This window comes from Hakea prostrata, chromosome 1, assembly GCF_041222555.1.
Source record: "Hakea prostrata isolate BN-2017 chromosome 1, UWA_Hpros_2, whole genome shotgun sequence".
In the NCBI taxonomy this organism is placed as follows: domain Eukaryota; kingdom Viridiplantae; phylum Streptophyta; class Magnoliopsida; order Proteales; family Proteaceae; genus Hakea; species Hakea prostrata.
The window spans coordinates 31768924-31790973 of record NC_142600.1 but is presented as its reverse complement, the minus strand read 5'-3'; the positions used below and the strand labels follow the sequence as shown (position 1 = coordinate 31790973).

At 38.1% G+C, this 22050-nt stretch overlaps 1 protein-coding gene across 1 annotated transcript; it reads right to left on the bottom strand.

The window, feature by feature from the left end:
* Positions 1-219: 219 nt before the first annotated feature.
* Positions 220-19763, bottom strand: RPL24 (Translation protein SH3-like family protein). Its single transcript, XM_089138898.1, has 4 exons — positions 19508-19763; positions 18144-18182; positions 5011-5241; positions 220-671 (listed from the first exon to the last, which is right to left on the bottom strand). The coding sequence occupies exons 1-4, from the start codon at positions 19607-19609 to the stop codon at positions 471-473; spliced, it is 573 nt and encodes a 190-aa protein (XP_088995024.1). The 5' UTR covers positions 19610-19763; the 3' UTR covers positions 220-470.
* Positions 19764-22050: the final 2287 nt, after the last annotated feature.

The following is a 22050-nucleotide window of genomic DNA, read 5'->3' as shown; positions in this document are numbered from 1 at the left end:
CTAATGTCTTGATGTGAAGTTGGAAGTAACCAAATTGTATATGCGAAGCCTATTTCATCATGAGGTGAGAGCTTGTTAAAAGAGCGAAAGTTCAGTAGCAGAGGAAAGCCACCAACATGATCTTGCCTCCTAATGCAACGTAAACAGGGCTTTTATCCTCTGATTCTCTGAAACACAGTGCACCACATTGTGCACCAGAAAATGGATCGGAAACGATTGAATTCGAAAACAACAATAACAGGGAATAACAAAATCCTGCTTTTCATATAGACAATCCTTGAAAACAATCCGAGCGCATAACCCACCAGATTTAATGCTTCACCCTCTCTACCCTTACACAGTTCTGCTAAAACTGAAATGGACAACCAAATACATTTTTTTCTTTTTGAAAAGATTACAGCTACAATGAGGCTATAGAAAGCATGAGGATCCCTAATACTTACATGCAATACAGGATCCATATCTGGGCTCTATGAAGCCACCTCCGCTTCAACTTCCACCACCTTTTTTGTAGATCTTTTCCATTTCTCTGGGCTGTCAATTATTTCCCCAGTTTTCAAGAGGTAACGAACTCGACTTCCATCCTCGAGAATTTTATGACCCACTCTGCTTGCTACATTCTGTTCTTTGGAGTAGAGCATCACATTTGAGCTATGAATGGGTGCTTCAATCTGTCAATGAAAAGTAGAAATGATGATCCAGGGAAAGATGAGAGAAGGGAAAGTAAATAGCAGTTGGTGTCTTGATTGAGATGTGCATCACACATCCATTAAAATTAACCACAGACATGCAAAAAAACCTGTGTTTTAACTCAAATTTATTATCACATAATACTCTATTAATCTCTTGTTTGGCAAATCAAGCATCTCTTTACAGGAAAAAGCAACAAATCTATAGGTCAGACACATACAGTAATCCAAATATCATCTGGGTAACATCCTTTAATGCCACTTGCATTCAAGCAAACCTACATTAATTTATATTTTATGTACTGCTAATTTCAGGGAAATTCCAGCGGAAGATTACCTCGTCACGGGATTGCACGTATGGGAATGAAGATCAGAGAAAGGAATCTCAATCAAAAAAAATTGATATGCATAAGCATGCATTGGCTTCTAATCAGTCAGCATCAAAGGTCTACATAAGATAATCTCCAAATGAAATAAGCAGATTCAGAGATATGGAGCAACCCTACTGGGCACAAGAAAGATGGAAAGCTATAGAATCCAATGGGCACAGCTGTGGAGTTTCAAATCAGAACGGACAATTATGCAAACTGATAAAAATTAAATGGAGACCAGAAAAAAAGAGATTAATCAGGGTTCAACTTTTAAATCTAAATCTGAAATTGATATAAATGCAAAATTCAGCAATAACAGTAGAACAGCAATTTAGAAGTAGATGAAAATTCAGCAGAAAAGAATCTTCGTAGTCCTAATTTCAATATGACTTCCTGTTTGAAGCCCCTCCCCACCCTCCCACCCCTCAGACCACCACCATAAAGAAAAACACCTCCCTCCATGGAGGGGAAACAGACTGATTTTTTCAAGCTATCCTGCTTTTGTGTGCACATAGTTGCTATAGCACTGCTGGTTTATGTCAATTTTGGTAAATGAACCTACAAGGGTTGAGTTTACCTAGGGTACTTGGTGAGATCAAGCCAGATCCTTCTGTCGCTGAACAGACAACCTTCCAGAAGCATTTAGCTCCTCCACAGCAACAACACTCCCAGTCAATGTATCTTACAGCCTACACCCCATGCCCCTCTCTTCTGACCTTTCAATTTCTATTTGGTTCAGACCCTTCTTCCCTTCATAATCAAGAAACTTCATGACTCCCACTCTCCAAGACCCAACCAAACATCATACACATCTGCCGCCATATCTCCCCTTACTTTGATCAAAATCCCATTCTTCTCTGACCCACCAAATCGTAGATTTAAGAGTTTGTTATCCGATAAACTAAATACAAACCCTAAAATCACAAGCCCTCATAAAAGATCCAAACAGCTAAATCAGCCCAAACTTAGTGAGCACAACCTAGCAAGTACCCTAGGTTAGATTCTAGTTTCATTGAATCTTGAGATTCCTACGTTCCCCAATGCATCTCAACAAATTTACCCCATATCATCCCAATTTGACTCCATAATCAGAAACCCTCCTTTTACCCAGGAAACTTCATCTAAACAATCCCATACGAACACATTTGAACACAAACATCTCATCATGCACACCATTAACCACACAAGCCTAATTTCCCTGTCCATTTAAGCCCACATTACCAAAACCTTCCTGCAGACATTAACTGAGCCTACACCTGTTAAAGTTAGATCTAAGAACTTGTTAGAAACAAAGATCTTTGATTTGACACAGTACTTTGACAGAGCTATTTCCAATCAAGACCTTGGAAAGGCACTCATTCAGTTGAGCTTATGTCAATGATAGATTGTGGTCAACAGATTACCTATCAAAATTTGTCTTGATACATACAGTCAATATTAGTCAATCTCAGATGTAGAGATCCAAAAGAATGAGAAATGAGTTCAAATTCGAGTGATATTTGTTTTTATTGTCCATTAAGACATGAAAAATTAGAAATTAATTGCAACGAATTGAGTTCGCTCATTGATTTTCACTAGGATGAACCCATTCAGCTAAGCAAAAATCCTCTCCCTGGCCGAGGGCCCTAAAGCCCAACCCAAGTGGCACAGCTAGTGGGCTGGCAAACCCTAATAGGGGCAGAATGGTAATTTTCCCACTAATTTTATTTTATTTTGCTGAGCCCAAATCTGATTTTACTTATTTATTTGAGTTAGTCAAGTCAGTCCTAGTTAGAGTTGGAGTCCCATTAGGAATCTATGTTAAATTAAGATTCCTTCTAGATAATTAGCTAGTTTTACACAAAATAGTTTCTTTTATTGTGGTTGTTATTTGTGGGGGCCCTCTCCTTCCCCTTTCTATTTCTTGCAGAAGATTTGAAAACCAGAGAAGAAAAGAGAAAAGAAAGAAAAGAAGAAAGAAGAGAAAATAAAAGAGAGATCAAGGAAGTGCCATCCCAATTCCCAAGAACCCTCTAACAGCCCATCTCTTCATCCATCCCTTCTTTCATCATCCCTAAACCCTCCCATACCGAACCGCAAGCTCCTTGATCACCCTAGGGTAAGACTAGGTATCACTAAACACACCCCATGCTTCTTTGTGACAACCTGTATTGATTTTGGATATCTCAACACCATCCCATAAGGATTTGTTAAAACCCTAACTAATCCATATAAAAAATTCCCATCCCTAACTTGTTCCTAAGATCTCCATAAATCCTAAACCTATTACCATCTCAATCCCTACAACCCATTTAGAATTTGTTAATCCCAATTTTTACCTAAAAGCCTAATTTCCAATCTTAACCATCCCATCTAGGTTTGTTAAAGTCTTCTGTCCCCAAATTTGTTAATTATATTGCGGTTCACAATAGTAAAGGATTCTAGGCAAACCCTAATTCTAGGGAAACAATCACAAAACGCCTTACCATGGTATTGGGGTTATACCACTCATATTTTTGCCTCCAAACTTTTTCAGTCATCCATACTTAAACACAGAACATCATTGACATACACGAATTATTGCACAGGGCTATCAAAAAAGTATTATTGCCAGGTAGGCCAATTAGTTTCTGCATCCATTCCCAAACTATTGATGTACGCAAACTATGGTTGTAAGTAGGAATCAGTTCCCTTCAGGGGCAGGGAAGTATTCCACAAAAATCAGAAATGGATTTTGAATGGCTGCAATCATCTGTGGATGGTATAGGTCTTGGGGAATTTGCAAAACAAAAGGAGGAAGTTAGGGTTCGAATACAGAACTAGGGAAAAAAAAATGGATTGGGGATTTTGTAAAGTTACTGTCATTGCAGTAGAACATTGGCAGCAGTTTGTTTAGTTATGGAACTTATATTTAAAATTCAGAACTTCACATAACTAGGAGCACTTTGATTTGAACATCCTAGAGGGATATTCTAATCATTTAAATTAAACCAAAAGTTCAAACCAGCAACCAATTCAACTAAAGGCATAACATATAGCTACATACGGAATACTACCAATACTGCAGCAGCTGCTGCTGCTGCTATTACCACCCTCCGAAAATCATTGATGGGTTGGGGGGGGGGGGGGGTGACCATCTATTACTTAAGAAAAGATCCTGTAGGCTAGTACCAGTACTACTTCTAGTAGTAGTTCAACTAATACCACTTGGAAGACTTCTTCTTGTTATTCTTCTCACGGAAATTAGGCCTTTGAATCCGCATCATTGTGTATTTAAGCCAAAACCCAGGGATATCTATGTAATTTACTCAAAAAGAAAATAACAGAATTAGATCCCAATATTCTGGTTTTTGGGTGAACCAGAAAACCACCACTCAATAGCTGAGGTCCAAACCGAACTCAAACCATTTAAGACTTAGGTAAATCATCGACGACTAGAGGGGGCATGGTCCTCATTCTTTTGGTTCCAACGGCTGTAATGTTTCCCTACAAACCTATCTACATCCCTTAATATATAGCATAACCACCTAAAGGTTGTTTTCAGTCCACTGAACTACAGTACCACTTGCCCATATAAACATATGACTAGACCTTGATACAGAATCAATGTCTAATAATTCATCAATATAACTTGATTATGTATGATGTCCTACAATATGAATACTTTGCAGCATTCATTAACTTAAAATGGGAACTGCCTACATAGACACTTTTTTCAATCTATGAAAGTGGGAAAATTCATATCAATAACAAATACTAATTAAGAAAAGTAATATCTTAAGTTGCATGATATCCATAGAATTGTCAAACCGAGAGCAGCTTTTGCAAAATATAAAGTAACGCTTAAAATTGTGCTACAAAAAGAGAAGATAAAGATCCAAATAAAGGGCAGAAACAACTATATTAACAAACTCTTAGAAAACAAAGGAAAAAAGACGTATGCCCAGTTGTAAGTACTTGACCAAACTAACCTTGATAATCTGCCCTGGCTCACCCTCTTCTCTGCTTTTCATGTGCTTTGTCTTCAGATTTATTTCTTTAACAACCACAGTGCTGTTATGCTTAAAAATCTTAGTAATCTCTCCAGTCTTACCTTTATCTCGTCCAGCGATAATTTTCACCATATCACCCACTTTAACATGCATTTTCTGTAACACTGGGAGACTGTTCGGTTTACATTCCTTCCTTTCCCATCTTTTAAGCTGCACAATTAAAGAAACAGGAAATAGGGCCCTATAAAAGGATAGACTTCCCTTCTAGATTATAATATAGTGATACACATGAAAAATTTAGGTTCATTGACAGAGGAATTGTAGCATGAGTTGTGGAATCTATATCTGCTACTTTGATAGACATCACATATTTTGAATTTACCAAAGGTCCTTACCCAAACATTTAAATGTTGAGCCATATGAAGTTGATGAATGCTTCAAACAAAAGTTCTAAGAAAAAGAACAGTATTACATTGTATTTTTGCCTCAATCAAACCAGTGGGGAAATCGTCATTTAGTCTATTTACCATAGTTGTCACGGCGACGAGGCGATACGAGGCGGTTTAGGCTAGTTGAGGCGATGAGTCGACGAGGCGCCCTCCGAGGCGCTTTTAAGGCGGTTGAGGCATTTTAAATGAAATTTTTAGTGTACATCTCATTTAGTCTAATCCATTATAAATCTATCATATCTTATATAATAAAAAAAACTAATATTAGCGTACCTCAAGTCATCCAACATACTATAAACTACACATAGTAGGTCCTAAATAAAAAGTCGCAGGAAGAAACCAAGAGAAGAAGTCGTCTGTTGCTGGCCACTGTTTGCCGGAGTGTCGTCGCGAGAGTCAAAGAGAAGAAAAGAGGAAAAGAGATTAGGATTAGAGTGAGAGTGAGAGTGTGAGACTCGAGTCAAGAACTTATTCTCCTTCGATTTTATTTGTTTTTATTTTTTTATTTTGATCACATGTAGCGTCATTATAAATATGCATATAGGTTCAAACAATAGATACTTTACAATCGGAATCTAATAAGTAATTCAATATATGCCTTCAATTTGACACATTTCATGTGATTTAAAAAAGAAAAAAAAGCAGACTACTTAAGGTATAAGGCGTCTGAGTGCCTGAGGTGACACCTCAAACCCTAAAGCGGTCGCTTTATTGCCTAAAAATAAGGCGACGCCGATTTGAGGCGCTCCGAAGGCACCTGGACACCGAGGCGTCGATTAGGCGACGCCTTGACAACTATGCTATTTACATTGGAAGATCCCCCAAAAAAAGAAAAAGAAAAGAAACAATGGTTAAGAAAAGGTAATTGATGACAACCAACTAGTCAAGAATCATCCAGCCAGGTTGATCTCAGGCGCATTCAATCTTTAGGTGGGAGCAATAAGTGGGTTATGATCCCCACAAAATTAAACATTTGGCCTACCATGAAAACGAAGAGGTCCATATCCACTTTATGGGGTACAAAACCACACACTATGTACTATAGCACGGAGTAATCCAGTACAGATGAGAGCACCCACAGGTACAGGAGCCTGCTTTTAAAAAAGGCTGGTTACATGATTTAGCATTTACTTCAAAAGGGCACTGTATTTGATTCACTGGGAAACAACCAAAAAAGGATACTGCACTAGTGATTTTTTATCAAAGGAATGCAGTTAGGATTGATACCACCCTGGTAGGTGGTCTTCCTACACAAGTCCCAATTTAAGTTGCTCAGAACAGAACACATACTAGATGTAATCAGGAAGGCCATTCCAACTTAAATAAGGATACCCAGGGTGTTCTTTAAACAGCATTAATGCTTTGCAATTGAATGACAACAGTTTGACTCAGAATGTATTCTTGGTAATGTACTTTGTTTTCCCTCGTATTTGTGAAAATATAACACTTGGTTTTTGGATGATTTCCTCTTACCCTCAAACTAGGTATAGCATATGATTTATAAAAATTTAATTTTGAATTCCATACAAGAGATTGATTCAAGTGTATAACATACAAGGTTACAATAAGATAAGGATTGACCGAATCCAAGTAATTTTATAAATTCGGATTTGGATTTTGTACATCTGAATTCGAATTCTGTAAATTTGAATTCAAATTTAGATCAGAGATAGAGTTGGACTTGGTTCAGAGTTTATCCTTAACAAGCCCCCTCAAGTTGGAGATGGGATTTTCAGTGATCTTCAACTTGGACTTCAGATCATCGTGGGGACACCTCTTGAGAGGCCTTGTAGAAATATTGGCACGCTGGTCACAAATGGAGATGAAGCAAATTTCTAACTTGTGTTGTGACTCAAGATTGAGAACAAAGTGAAAATCCACCTCAATATGCTTTCTGCATGCATGAAATAGTGGATTTACTATGAGAGATGCAACCCCTAGGTTGTCGCACCATAGGATAGGAGGCTTTGTTGGAGGAACCCGTAACTCCTATAGCAATGACTGTAACCACATTATCTTAGCTGTAACATTTACCGACACCCGCACTTCAGATTCTGTCGAAGATCTAGCAATTGAATTTTGTTCCCTTGCCAACCAAGAAACTAAACTGTTACCCAGGAAAATGGCATAGCCTCCCGTAGACCGTCGATGATTACTGCATCTAGCCCAATCTGCATCATTGTATGCATGTCGGTTAATTGAACAAATGGATGTGATCATCAAGCCATGGGTAACAATCTCCTTTAAGCAGCATAGAATCTGTTTCACAGCAATCCAATGGTCCTCCTTCAGTTTCTTAAAAAATTGGCAATCCTTGTTCACAACGAACAAAATATCTGGTGTGGAAGTGGCATATACAGGGCACCAACTGTACGCCAATATATGGTTGGATCTGCAACGGCCAGGCCAGAATCTATTATTAGAGCTGATTTCGTGGTCATTGGAGTGTGAACTGGTTTTGCACTGTCCATTTTTGTCTGATAGATAATCTATGATATACATCTACTGGGAGAGAAACAGTCCATGTGAGTGTTGGACTACTTGAATCCTAAGAAATAGTGTAGGTCTCGCAAATATATTATCGAAAATTCCATGTTATGGGAATTCATCACATGTTGAATCATAGAGGATTAGAACCATCAACCAGTTATGACAATGTCGTCCACATACACAAGCATCTACAGAGTAAACTTCGGCTAATGCATAATAAAGAGGGACATGTCAGTTTTAGTTCCATGAAAACCCAATTGTTCTAGGACATGACTGAGTCTATGAAACCAAGCCCTAGGTGCTTGTTTTAGACCGTATACAGATTTTTAGAGCCTACATACATGATTGGGCTTATCAAGATTGACAAATCTTGTGGCCGAGTCATATACACTACTACTAGGTTACCATTTAGGATGGCGTTGCTCACATCCAATTGGCGAAGCTTCCACCTTTGAGTTGTCACAAGAGAGTACTAAAATAGAAGCTTTCACTACAGGATTGAAAGTTTTGGTCTAATCAAGGCCTTCTTGCTAGTTCGTAACCCTTGCTCACTAAACAAGCTTTATACCATTCAATGGTCCCATCAGCATGTCTTTTGGTCATGTAAACCCATTTTGAACTGACCACATTTGCATTTGGTTTAGGTGAAACCAAAGTGCATTAATTTTCCACTTTTCTTGTTTGTTTGCTTCTATGAAGCAAGTTGGTTTTTGTTAAGATTTGCGTGAGACATGGATATAGAATCTGTTGGGTTAGAGATCTAGATCTTCCATAGTTTCTATTTTAGTGTTGCCTTCTATAGTTTCTATTTTGGTGCTGCAGTTTCAATTTTCTGTAGTTTTCTTTTCTTGCTTTCTATTTTTTGTGAACAGAATATTGGACTGAATAGTCTGTCTTGATCTCTCATAATATTTGTTTCTATTTTAGTGGATGAAATATTCTGTCCTGGTATTTTGTAATTGCTGCCAATAAATAAATTGGCCTGCAATTCTGGGAGACCTATCCACAATTGCAAGTTATCCTGGTTCATTCTTTTTCTTCTTTTTTGCTTCTTTATTCATTCTAGAATGTGGTTTGATTTTTACATCATTTACTTTCTCGTGGGATATTGGTTTGAATCCAATTCTAAGATGGGAGATTTAATTCATTCTGAATGAATTTAATTTAGAATGTAAGGGCTCGCTTTGACCGTTAGGAGTAAGTAATCCGTTCCCTGTCTTTCTTTCTATTGCATTCTATCTTATCATCACATTTTGTTCTACGATATTTGAGAATCACCATCAATCCCTTGGAATATATCCAAAAAAATCCTTTGTTCCATAACCGTGGTTTACAACTAGACAATTAAGAATTCTCCAATTAAAGTAACAGATTAGAGTTAGGGTTTAGAAGATATAGGTGTTCTAGGGTTACAATCAATTCTGGTTTTCTGGGTTTACTAGGATGCCGCCAGTTAGAGGAGAAGGAAAAAAGAATAAAGGGTAAAGGGGAGGGGCTGTAAGCCTGTAACTAAGGTTTAAGGTTAGGGAAGGGTAGGTGTTTGACCAGAATTTAAGGGGGGGGGGTTCTAAGGGTGCCGCAGGGTTGGGGAGGGGTAGGAGAATGTCTGTGATGGGAGAAGGTTGCTGGAATTAGGTTGGGGGTAAGGCGAGATTTGCGGATGGACTAGAAGTAGGGGAAGTGGTTTAGGAAGGGGCTGGGGGTGATCTTCACTAACTTGGAGATGGAAGGCTGCTGCTGGGATTGAAGAAGCTTACTGTAGATGGAAGAAACTGCAGAATTTGATCCCTCTAGAAGTGCTGCAAAACCCCACTAGGAGCCCACGATTCCCTCTCCTGACTCCAAACTCAATTCTCAATTTTATTAATCAAATCAACTTGCAAATACAGAGGTTGGAGGCCCTATTTATAACCTCTAAAGAAAACAAACTAGGAATCAATTTAGGAAACCAACTTGGTTTCAAACTAACACTCTAATTCTAAGTATGGCTCTCACTTGACTGAAGACTCTAATTCAAACAAGGATTTTATCATATCTTACTCTAGAAGGATCCAATTTGGAATCTAATGGTAGATATGGAATCCTAACAAGAAACAGATTAAAAAGCTAGGGGATTTCCATGCATCCTAAGAATCATACCCTAACAAGGACTCTTCAATTTCTCACAAGATAATGACTCAAATAAAAAATAAAAAAATCTAGGGTCTTAATAACAAGCTGGGCCCAATGACACTGACCTTGGACCCCAAGAAAATTACTAAAATGACCAAAATACCCTTATAATGATTTGCAGCCGCAGGGTTTGGGGGAAGCAACTACTTTACATCATTGTGTTGGTGACATCAAGTGTTGTGTTATGGATGGATGATTTGACAGCCGGTATAGCCCGTCTCTAAGTGAACCTTGAAGCAACGGTTATATGGTCTCCTTATCCTTCACAACAAGATGAAATGGATGAAAATCACAAAAAAAAGGGTTTTTATCACATGTAAAATGATGGACAGATTAGAAGTTTCAGGTAATGGAAGGAACATGCAGAATTTTAAAAAATTTAATGAGAAGTGGTTGTCAAGATAGAAGAACCAACACTGCTAATTCACAATCCAGTTCCACCACCTACATGTGAAGTTTTATTACCATTATGTGGGGCAGGAATTTACAAGTTGGAAATGTCCAACGTCCCATGATGGTGGCAGAAGTATCTGGAAACCATTCTGGCATTGAAGGGGTTGGCAAGATGCCAGCCATGTTTGCAGCAGGAAGGCTTGAGGAACCTGAATAATGAAAATAACACCTTGCAGCTGTGTGATTGTACTTCTGACAGATCTGTCACTTATTCCTATGATTTCTAGAACGCCACCATTGCCGCAGTTTAGAGTTGTCAGATAAGAAGCTGGAGGTTTTGGGGAAATTATGTGAGTGGTTGGTGGTGGATAGGAAGCTGGCTTTTGAGGGTGGGTAGTGGTAATATTGGCCTCAGTTGGGATCACTGGCGATTGCAACTGTAGCTCATAGCTGTGAAGAAAGCGATGCAGTTCAGGGAGAGACACTGGTTCAAATCTCGTGGCTAGAGCTGCTACGATGTTAGTAAAATTGGTGCCGAGGTTCTTGAAAAAGATTGCATTCAGTTTCTGCATTGCCTATGGGTTTCTTGTCTGCAACCACTTGATCAGAAATCTACCTTACCTACCTCACATAGATGCATGGAGTGGTATTTTGCAGCTGCATATGAAGGTGGAGAATGATTGTGTGAGAGAGAACTGAAAGCAACTTGTAGAGCTTTCGAAATAGCTTCTGCTGTATCAAGGCCTACAATATAGGGGAGGACATCAGTAGAGACAGAAGATGACCCATCTCACAACGAGCTGATCCTTTTGATTCCATTCATCAAACCCTGAGTAGTAGAACCTGCTAGAGTATGCATCTCAGATGGACAATTGTAGGTATTCATGAAGCCCATTAAGTTTTGGTTTTGAAGAAGAGGAAAGAGCGCTGCATTTTTTATATATCCTCAAGTGAATAAGGGCCAGTTCTTCCAGGATCTTATCAAAACCAACCTTAGCTTGAGGTTCAAATTAGGGTTTCCCAGTTTTTGGGTTAGGATTTGGGAAGCTGGGGCTGCAAGGAATAAGGGTTCAGGACAGGGTTTGGGAATCTATGGTGGCAAAAGAATCAGGGTTTAGAATAGGGTTTGGGAATTCTGGGCAGCAAAGGAATTAAGGCTTAGACTAGGGTTTGGTTGGTTTGATAGGGCTGCAATTGGGATGGAAGGTCACTAGGGTTAGGGAGATGAGGTTCCTAATGTGTGGGACAGACTTAACAGTTAAATTGGCGTAGACCTAGCCTTGAATTTTGGGTCTTCAGAAAAGTCTATTAGTTCAAGAAAAATAGAAAGGATGGTATGAGAAGGGGAATGGCACTAAGTGTTGACTTATTACTAACCTATAACACAAGCTATGTAATGGGGGCAGGCTACAAGCACTGCCAAAAGAGAATCCTTCATGCTTAAACCCTAGGTTGCTTACTCGATCATATCGAGGTCCCTTACCACCACTGAGAAGCTCTACGACCACCTTGTTCTTAGGCAGCAACACTCTATTTATTACTTGTATTCTCCAATTTATCTCTGTTAAATGCCCGTGGCTTTATTTATAGCCCTAAATAAGAAGTCCTCCTGAAATTAGGACTTCAAAACTGATTCTCTTAGTTGTACTCAACATACTTATCCAAATTCAAATATAAGCCTTATAACTAAATTTAAAAGGACTCCTTTTCATATCCTAGACTGACTCAACATAACTTAAATTTAAAATAAAATATGAAAAAGGCTTTTTGCCTTTATAACTCAAGTTGGGCAGAATTTACATAATTAAACCAATTAAACTAAATTAAAAATATAATTTTCGTATTTGACCTAAACACTAAACTTATGGGCCCATAGAATAAACCCATGACTGCATAAACATGGTTAAAAAAGAGCCCAACCCTCATATATATCAACCCTAGCTCGATTTCAATGGAAAATAGACCAATTCGGTGCTGGTCCTACATCAATTCTCCCCCTCTTGAAAAAGTTTGTCCTCGACTTTTTTTTTTGGGGGGGGGGGGGGGAGTAACATGTGTTTAGCAGCTTATATCATTCTTCGGAGAAACTTGGGCAATGTAGCACCACTAGGAATTATTAATGGAGTCTTCAACTCTGGGAGCTTTCTCTTCAAAGACCCATGGCAACATGACAAATTTAGCATGTTCATGCTCGAAATCAGCAGCCATGCTCTTGAGACCTTCTTTAATCATAGCTTCTGTTGGTACGGTTATCTTGATTATATTTTTGTGAACATCTATACTACCATCTTTAGCCTTGTTTTCCTTTTCTTCAAAGATTTGAGGCACACATTCTATTTCTTCAAGAACATGTTGAACTTTTAAAGGCTTTTAGGGGAGTGCTCTCAATTACTTCCTTCTCTTCCAGTGTTAGCCTTGCTTGCTTTGATCTTGTCTACTTTGACTCCTTCAAGAAGCTTTTCAAGATCAAGGCCATGGTAAATGTCACATCAAATAGGGGCTAGATCGAATAACACTGCTGGAGTCACTTCAAAATTTTTGGGCAGGGGCTCTTTGCCTTCCACTGTTTCTACTATAAAGATCTAGAGCATTTCATTTAGGTTATGGTAGTTGTCCAAGCATTCTTCTTCATCGAAGAAGTCTTCTTGGGCTGTTTCTAGAGGTGGACAAATGACTTCATCTTCAAAATGTTGTTGGCTAGTGTCAAGCATGGTTGTCAAAGTGTCCACTTAGGCAGCAAGGCAACTTTTCAACCGCTTTGTTAACGTGTAGTTCCCCCCCCCCCGCTTTTTCGCCAAATTGCTACCGCTTTGTCGCCTCGTGCACCTTATTGTCGCCTAAACACCAAAGTGGTCACTTTTTTGACATTTTGTACATAATAATATTTTTTCTTATTTTTTTAAAAATTAAATTTTATTATACAAAGCCATATATGAACTTAATAGTTAGTCATTTTGGAATTGGGAATCAATGAATCGTTAAATGGATAAGGCACATATTTGGCATCACACTATCATAGAGGTAAGTAAAAATGTAAAATTATTACTTTCGTTTTCATACTAATAATTTGATATAGTTCACAGTCACATGTAATGATGCTTGATAAGTTGGACTTATGTTTGTGTTATTTTTTGGATAATATCTCATAATTATGATTCTTGAATGCTTTTTTTTTTAGATGAATGTGATTCTTGAATGTTTGTTTGGCTTAAAATAGAAATTTATCAGTTTAAAGTAGTTGTATTGAAAAAATTTAACCCAACCACCTTAGTCGCCTTATTGCCACTCTGTTGCCTAATCGCCTAAGCGGAGCCCCAACCGCTTTGGTCACCTTGCCACCTTGACAACCATGGAGTCAAGGATAGCAATCCCTTTCTTTAAAGGAAAGTCTTTGGCATAGTCTCCTCTCTCATGGCAGTAAAAACACTCATCTGGTTTGCTTTTCTTGATGTGGACTTTTCCCTCATTGTTTGCCCTACGAGGATAAGCATTCCATGGAGAAGGCGTTGAGGTGGAGCGGGGTGTGAATGGTTTTGTGGATGGTGGATTCCTCCTGTAGACAAATGCCTAATTGTTGTATCTCCTCTAGTTATATTCTCCAAAGATGTAAGACCTGATGTGCTCTTCTAAAGTGGGTGGTGTGTGATGATGGGGTCTTCCTCTATGCGTCCTTTCTTCTCCTTCACACCCGTCAATTCTTGTACTTGGATTCTCCGGCGTGATCATTCCTTTTTCTCTATTCTCCATAACCACCCATAGAAATTCCGGTGTAGCTCCGCTAGCATCTTCCCTATATATGTAACCTTTATATCTATAATCTCTAGTATTAGGAACTCCAATGTGCATATTTCTGTTGGCACCTTTTGATGTGAACACAAGGACCCCCTGGGCTGAAAGCTCAAGTGGGGCCCCCATGATGGCTCCACGAAGGCCATCCTAAGATGGCTGAACCTCTTTAGGGGGGGTATACGAATCGACGAGGAATCCAAGGAATCGTGAAGGGAAAAAAAGCATGACGAGAAAAGGTTTCAAAAGATGTTAGACGTGGTTGGGAGTCTGATCTCCTTCGGCAGGAAGGATTTCGATGAAGAGGGCTAAGAAGACCCCAAACTGTCCATGATCAGCCTAGAGGCTTATTTAAATACTGAAAATTCTGTGAGAACTATGCGACCCAGCTTCTAAAAAGAGACTTGCGAAGGGGAACTGGCTGTACTACTGCCCAAACAACAATCGGGCTCTATCCGATTTGAAGCACCGGAACGATTTTGGGTGGGAAGCCCTTATTTCTATTCTGGAATTAATTCTAGAATTTTAGTTGAGTCCAATTTTGCAGTTTGAATTGAGTTTGGTCTTGTTTCGAGCGATTTATTTGGAGTTAAAGTTGTTTTTGAATGAGTTCTAAGTGAGTAGAAATCAGTTAGTTGAGCTTATCTCTTAGGAGTTGCTTTATCATTAAGAGTCTAGTCCAAGTTGTAATTGGATCCTTACCTATTAAGGAGTTCCAAGTTGAGCCAGAGTCTTATTTTCAGGCTATAAATAGCCTCTCCATGTAATTTTATTTTCAGCCTGGAATTATTGAATGAAAATTTATTAAGGAGCCGGGTTCCTGTTTTGAGGGGGCCTCAGTGGGCTTTGAACAATGTTCTTCAATATTCAGCATCTTCCTTCAAGTTTCTTCGAGATCAAGCAGATCTCCCATCAATGGCAGTCAGTTCTTCAAGCTTTCAAGTCCTGTCCTGCGATTGCAGCAAGAAGTCCAGCCACTTGTTTCGTCCAGATCCTGTAAACTAGTAAGTTGAACACCTCCCCAACCCCAGCCCTTCTCTCTCTTCTTCTCCCTATATGCTACAGCCCCTTTTACTTGCTCTTTCAGACCAAGAAACATCAAGAAATCCCCAAGAACCTACTATCCCATTCCTGCAGTCCAAGAAAACCCCTACCCTCCCATCGCAAGCCCCTGCCCCACGTGGGCAGCAGCCAAGAAACCCTCCCCCCACCCTTGTGGCAACACCTAGGCCCCTCCCCAACCCTTTTTTGGCTTGCAGCAGATCTGAAACAGAAAAGAATAAAGAAAAAGAAAGAGATGAAAGAAAAAAATGAAAGAAAGAAAGAAAAGAGAAGAGAAATATTCCCAAGACCTTCAAATCATTGGATTGTTTCTCCAAGGTTTCCCCAATATTCCCCTTTCCTATGGAGATATAAATAATCCAATTTTACCTTCCCTTCCCTTTTCCCAAGAATTATCCCTAAATCCCTCCACACCCCAACCGCAGGTTTCTTTACCCTTTCCTAAATTTACCTAATATTATTTTGGCTGTCCTACTACCTAGTAAACTATCCCATCTTGGATTTTGACCAGACCCCAACTTTTCTCTTTTCTCTTTTCTCCAAAACCATTCCCACATAATTTTGGATTGACCATAGCCATACTTTCAACCATCCAAAATGATTTAGTATCTTTTCTACCTACCCTAGGTAATTCACAATATTTTCGCCTTTACCTGCTGGAATTTCCTGGGTAAACCCTAAGTCTAGGGAAATTACCAAAACCCAGACCTGGTTTACATCACCTTTGCTATTCCTATCTTCAAGTTTGGAGGACTTTTGGTGGCATTGTTCTTAGAAGGAGTTCAATTGACATTGTCGTTGAGCACTACACTCTCGTTGGAAAAATATGTTGCCCAAATCTTCTTGTCATCATCAGCCAAGTATAAGTTCATTGCTTTTGTATTCCATATTCCTTTTTACATTGCTCCATTGTTCATTGGCATATTAGTTGATTGTGTGCTAGTCTCATCTTAGTAAGATAAATTATGCCAATCAAAATAATTGTCTAAATCATATAACCACTCATAGAATACCTGGGGATCATTAACACCATCATATTTCCTCAATTCATACATCTCTAGAGGCCTACGTTGTTCCTTTATTCCTTTATGCCTACAATGATGACACTAAGAATAGTCTTGGGTCGGTTCTACCATGCTCTGCCACCACTCTGAAGTAGCCTCAAGTGATAGAGGGTTAATTCTTCCAAGATCTTTTCAAAACCAATCTTAGCTTGAGATTCAAATAAGGGTTTCATGGTTTTAGGGTGAGGGTTTGGGAACCCAGGGCAGCATGGAATTAGGGTTCAGGATAGGGATTGAAAATTTAGGGTAACAAACAAATTAGGGTTTAGAATAAGGTTTGGGAATTTTGGGCATTAATAGAATTAGGACTGCAACTAGGGTTTGGTTGGTTTGACAGGGCAGAAATTGGGACAAAAGGTCACTAGGGTTGGAGGGATGAGGTTCCTAAACTTTGGGGCAGATCTAACAATTCAATTGGTGTAGATCTAACTTGAATTTTGGGTCTCTAGGAAACTCCGAACATTCAAGAAAAATAGAAATGATGGTATGAGAAGGGGAATGGGATTAGGAACAAACTTGTTACCTGTAACACAAGCCTTGTAATGGGGTGTGATGGAGATGGAAAGAAGTCGAGGCAGGCTACAAGCTATCAAAGAAGAATCCTTCAAGTAAAAACCCTAGGTTGCTTACTCAATCACAGGGAGATCCCTTACCACTGATGAGAAGCTTTACTAACACCTTGCTCTTAGGCAGCAAATAGCAACACTCTCTTTATTAATTGCATTCTCTAATCTGTCTCTGTTACATACACGACATGGCTTTATTAATAATAGCCTTATATAAGAAGCCCTAGTGAAGTTAGGAATCAGAAACTGGCTCTCCTAGTACATATTATTCCAAATTCAAATAGGACTCTTAGTACTAAACTTAAAAGGACTCCTTATCATATCCTAAACTGACTCAAAATTACTTAAACTAAAATGATACATGCAAGAGACTATTCTGCCCTTATAACTTAAGTTGGGCAGAATTACATAATTACAATAATTAAACTAAAATAAAAACCTAGTTTCCATACTTGACCTAAACATTTATGGGCCCATAGCCACATAAACATGTTAACTTAAAGGCCCAACCCTCATATCCATCAGCCCTAGGTTGATTTCAAAGGAAAATAGACCAATTTGGTGCCGGACCTACATCCGTTTCCACAACAAGAAGCTATCACCAGTTAATTTGAGACTGATGTGGTGGTGTGCTACGAAATAGAGTTCTGGAGGAAGCTGCCATCGCAGAAGCTTGAGAAAGAGAGAGGGGGGTGGGAAGGAGAAACAAAAAATGAATTTGATTAGGATTGAACCTAGTTGAATGATACCATGTGAAAGTATAACACTAGGTTTTGGATGAGTTTCGCTTACCCTCAAATTGGGTATAGCATGTTGTGTTTATAAAATTTAATTTTAGATTTCGTAAAAGAGTTAATTCACAGTGCATCACTTACACGGCCACAGTAAGATAAGGATTTACCAAATCCAAACTAATTTTGAAAGTTCAAACTTGAAATTTGTACATTTGACTCTGAATTATGATTGTCTGAATTCAAATTTGGATTAGAGATAATAGAGTAGGATTCAGTTAGGAGTTTATCCTTATCAGTATTATAATTCCCATGCCATTAAAAATTTAGCTATAGTTGTCCAATCTAAGAAAAATAGAGCATCCTGTGGCAACGAGATGAAGGATATTATACACCAACCTTCATTACAGTGAGACATGGCTTCTCGACCGACTTGACCTGCAGTCAAGATATGCCAAGATTGTTAGAAGAAAGTTTCTAAATACTTTTGTAGAATACTGTTGTAAAGGAAAATAGAAACTAAATGTTATAAACTCTTGTGGATAGATTACACTTATTGCCATGGAGGTAATTTGGAAAAGCAGTGCCGAACTGAGCTACATATTGATCTACTACTCCTCTTAGTATTTCAACTATGAAAGGCTTCATCCTCATAAGATAATTCACAAAAGAAACCACACTATCTCCAGATCACAAACCAAAGTAAAGAAAGGACTTGTTGGTTTTTTCTACCTAATTGAAGGCACAAAGGAATGTGTTGAGTTGTCACTATTTTTGGATTTCCCAAAGAAGAATTAGATAATATTTCCAAAATTTCAACTTTGTGTTTCTCCATTAATGCAATAATCTTAGAGTCCTGTATCCAGCACATTCTGTAGGATTGGAAGCATACAGCATCAACTGGGCGCTTCTAGCATACCTTGATGCAATTAATCCTCCCATGAATAGACATTAGGTTCCCAATAGGATATTATTCAAGTAGTGAAAGTATGGTTCAAATACACATCACAGTGATCATACTATAAGTCAAACATTCATGTCCCAGAAATGCTCAAGTTGCTATGGGAACAGAATTTTGTATCTTAGCAATTATTCTTGCCAATCGCTCCTATTAGCCCCTCACTTATGAAAGATTGATGAAGCTAAGTGTGTTTCATTAATTCAGGTTCAAATTATACTATAATTAGTACATACCAACTGATAGACTGAAGGAAATGTAGACCCAATGCTATGAAGCTGTTAAAACAACACAAATCAGAGCCGTATTCTGCTCAGTTATACTAATTTACGAACCTCAAATGGGAATAGGTGGTAATCCACCATTTACTTCCCAGTTTTAAACTATTGTAGAAGAACTCAACTAACCCTTATCACAGTTGTATGAAGTGATCTAGAAGCCGAAAATCTAGCAAATTATCAGACCCTTCAAAGTTTAAACCATTCTTCCCACTGGATACGGACACAGTTTGAAGAAAGCCCACTTAAAAATTCCAAAATTATGTCCCGAAATGACAAGGAAATCCGCCCGGTTAAAGAGAACTCACTGCAAATTCCTAACCCGATTCAGATTTTAATTTTATTTTTTTTATTTTTTTCAATTCAAAAATAATAGTGACTAGAACTCAGAAGCTCCTGCTTGCAATTAAATAACAAGAAGCAACCGCGTGAGGTTATCTTGTGAGGCTAGAACTTAGGGAAATACTAAAACCCAAAGGTTGCAAAACCAGCATAAGAAGAACAAGAACAAGGATAGGATAACATACCGGTACAGTGGAAAGGGAGGGTAGGAATCGTTGGCCTAAGAAGGAACTGGGTGAAAGAGTGAGAGTGGCCATAGAACTCTGTAATGCAGCCATCGCTGCCATGTTCGCTTCAACTATCGATGTTGGTGCCAAGCGGGCTTTATCTCTTTATGAGAGAAACAAAATCTTCAAGCAAGAAATGGTGACTTTACAGACGAGATAGAACAGAGAGAGACTGAAGATTACGCTCTGAGCGTTTCATAGCAGCAGGAGGTCCTCCTGAAATCACAACCCCGAATGTGTAATGGACCGTCAGAGTTACTCAGGCCCATGTATCAACAGAATTGGGCTTTCTTACCAAAGAAAACCCAAAATAGAATTGGGCTTAGAAAGTAAAATAGATGGAAAATTATCAGCCCCACTCCCTGAGTTGCCGTTTAATATTAATGTCACATTCTGAGTTATCCAATTTATCATTTAAACCCTCTATTGCTAACATTATTATTTTCAATTAGTTTTTATTTGTTTATCTTCAATATTAACCCCATATTCTAAGGGAAGAAGATGGTAAAGGAGAGGAAAACAAAAAAGTATCCGTGCAAGAATAAAAATCATGAAGATGTAAAGATGGAAAAAGATGACTGGTTGTAGACAATAGAGGGAGAGAAGACGAGTCAAGTATAGGGTTTTTGTACAAGGGTATTCTTGTCTTTTTGAAAATTTTAACTTGTTTACATTAGCACTTAATTTTGATTTCCCAACAATAAGAGGTGTCACTGACGTATTTTTCTCGTATAGAGGTTTAATTGGTAGATTAGGTAATTCACGGGTGACATCAATTTAGAAGGTAACTCAGAGGGTGGCACTGAAATTTACCAAAATAAATTGGAAATTTTTAGTGCCATCCCCTAAAATTAATGTCATTTTCTAAAGGCTCTTTTTGGTATCAATTATCATTCTCAAGTAATAGAATTTTTCATTATTTTAAATTGTTTGACATCTATTGTCAGTTTTATTTTTATTTAAAATAATAAAAAATAAATAAATAAAACCTCCAAAATTCATAATAGACAAAAATGTCTTTTATGGATTATGGTGAGAATTTCATTCTCTTTATTTATGTGCAAGTTTACCTAAAGTTTTATAGTTAAGATGAGGGTAAAATAATCAATACATATTCTTTTATAAAAATCATACTTTTTCCCTCTTTTCTCACTTGCTCATTATCATTTTCTAATAATCTTTTATTTTGACACCAAACTTATTTTTCATTTCATAATTTATTTTCGACAAAATTCACCAAACCATTTTTCATTCTTAACCAATAATGAATTATTGTACTTATTTTTTTTTAAATAGACATAACAGAGAATGAGAATTGATACAAAAAAGAATCTAAATTATCTAATTTATTAATCAGAAATACATTTTTCTTGTTGATCTTGTACCAGTGGATGATGGTACTAATAAAGGGGGGGAGGGGGGAATTTTAGAAAACAATTTCAGAAAAACAAGGATGGGTGGTCGGTCTATTTATGAGTTTTTTTTTTTTTATCACAGAAAATGAAAATATATTACTTAAAATAGATATGTGAGTTACAGGTCTGCTCACTACTAAATTCATTAGTGCTGCTATGGCTACATGCAGCCCATAATTCTAACTGAGTCCAGTTTGATAGAAGTGATGGGGATTTAAAAGTACAAAAAGTTGCTCCATGATAGTTAGTCAAAATACTAATCAAGTTTGATGTCAAGTGCATTGGCCAGGGTTGTTGGCACGGTTTAGGCAGTAATTCAAACACCATTTCCAAGTTGCACCAGATTTCGTGTGGTGTTATAGCCATATCTGATGTTATAGATAAGCCTTCTTGAATTGCCCCTAACAATGCCTTCATGCTGTCATTGCCTTCGAATCTCCTTGTTGTCAGATGATAAAGATTTCATCTATCTACAATCCCCAAACACCATCCTGATCTGTTCAGAAGTTTGTTAGATACCCCTGCACATAACAAAGTGGGTAAGTGGATAGTTTTGATATAAGACTGAAAATCATATTCCATCAGTGGGCATGACATAAGCAAATTCTCAGGCCCCTTATCCTGTCCTACATCATAGAGATTAGTGTTCCACAGCTTATATTCATTTACCCATCTATTAACACTGGTTAAGATGTTGTATGGGTTAGGATTTTGTTTTTTGAAAATAACCCTATTTCTCTCTTTCCAAATAAAATAACATTGTATTATAAAATTCAGAAAGAACCACTGTTTCATTCTTTTGTCTAGCTCGTGTTAGCCTAAGATACTCCTGCATAGGTGTAGAATTGAACATTGGGTCAAATGTTCAGTTCTTAATCCAATCGCTCCTGCAGCCCAAACCCTTTTGGTCCATTCACATGAGAGGAAAACATGCCAATCCGTCTCTGCCTTGTTGCCGCAAAATTCACAGAGAGGATTCGTGTCTGACCATTTGGATAAAACACTCTTAACCGGTAGCCCTGCATTCACAAGACGCCAAAAAAAGCTTTTAAATTTAGGGTGTAAAGGCAGTTTCCAGAAAAATCT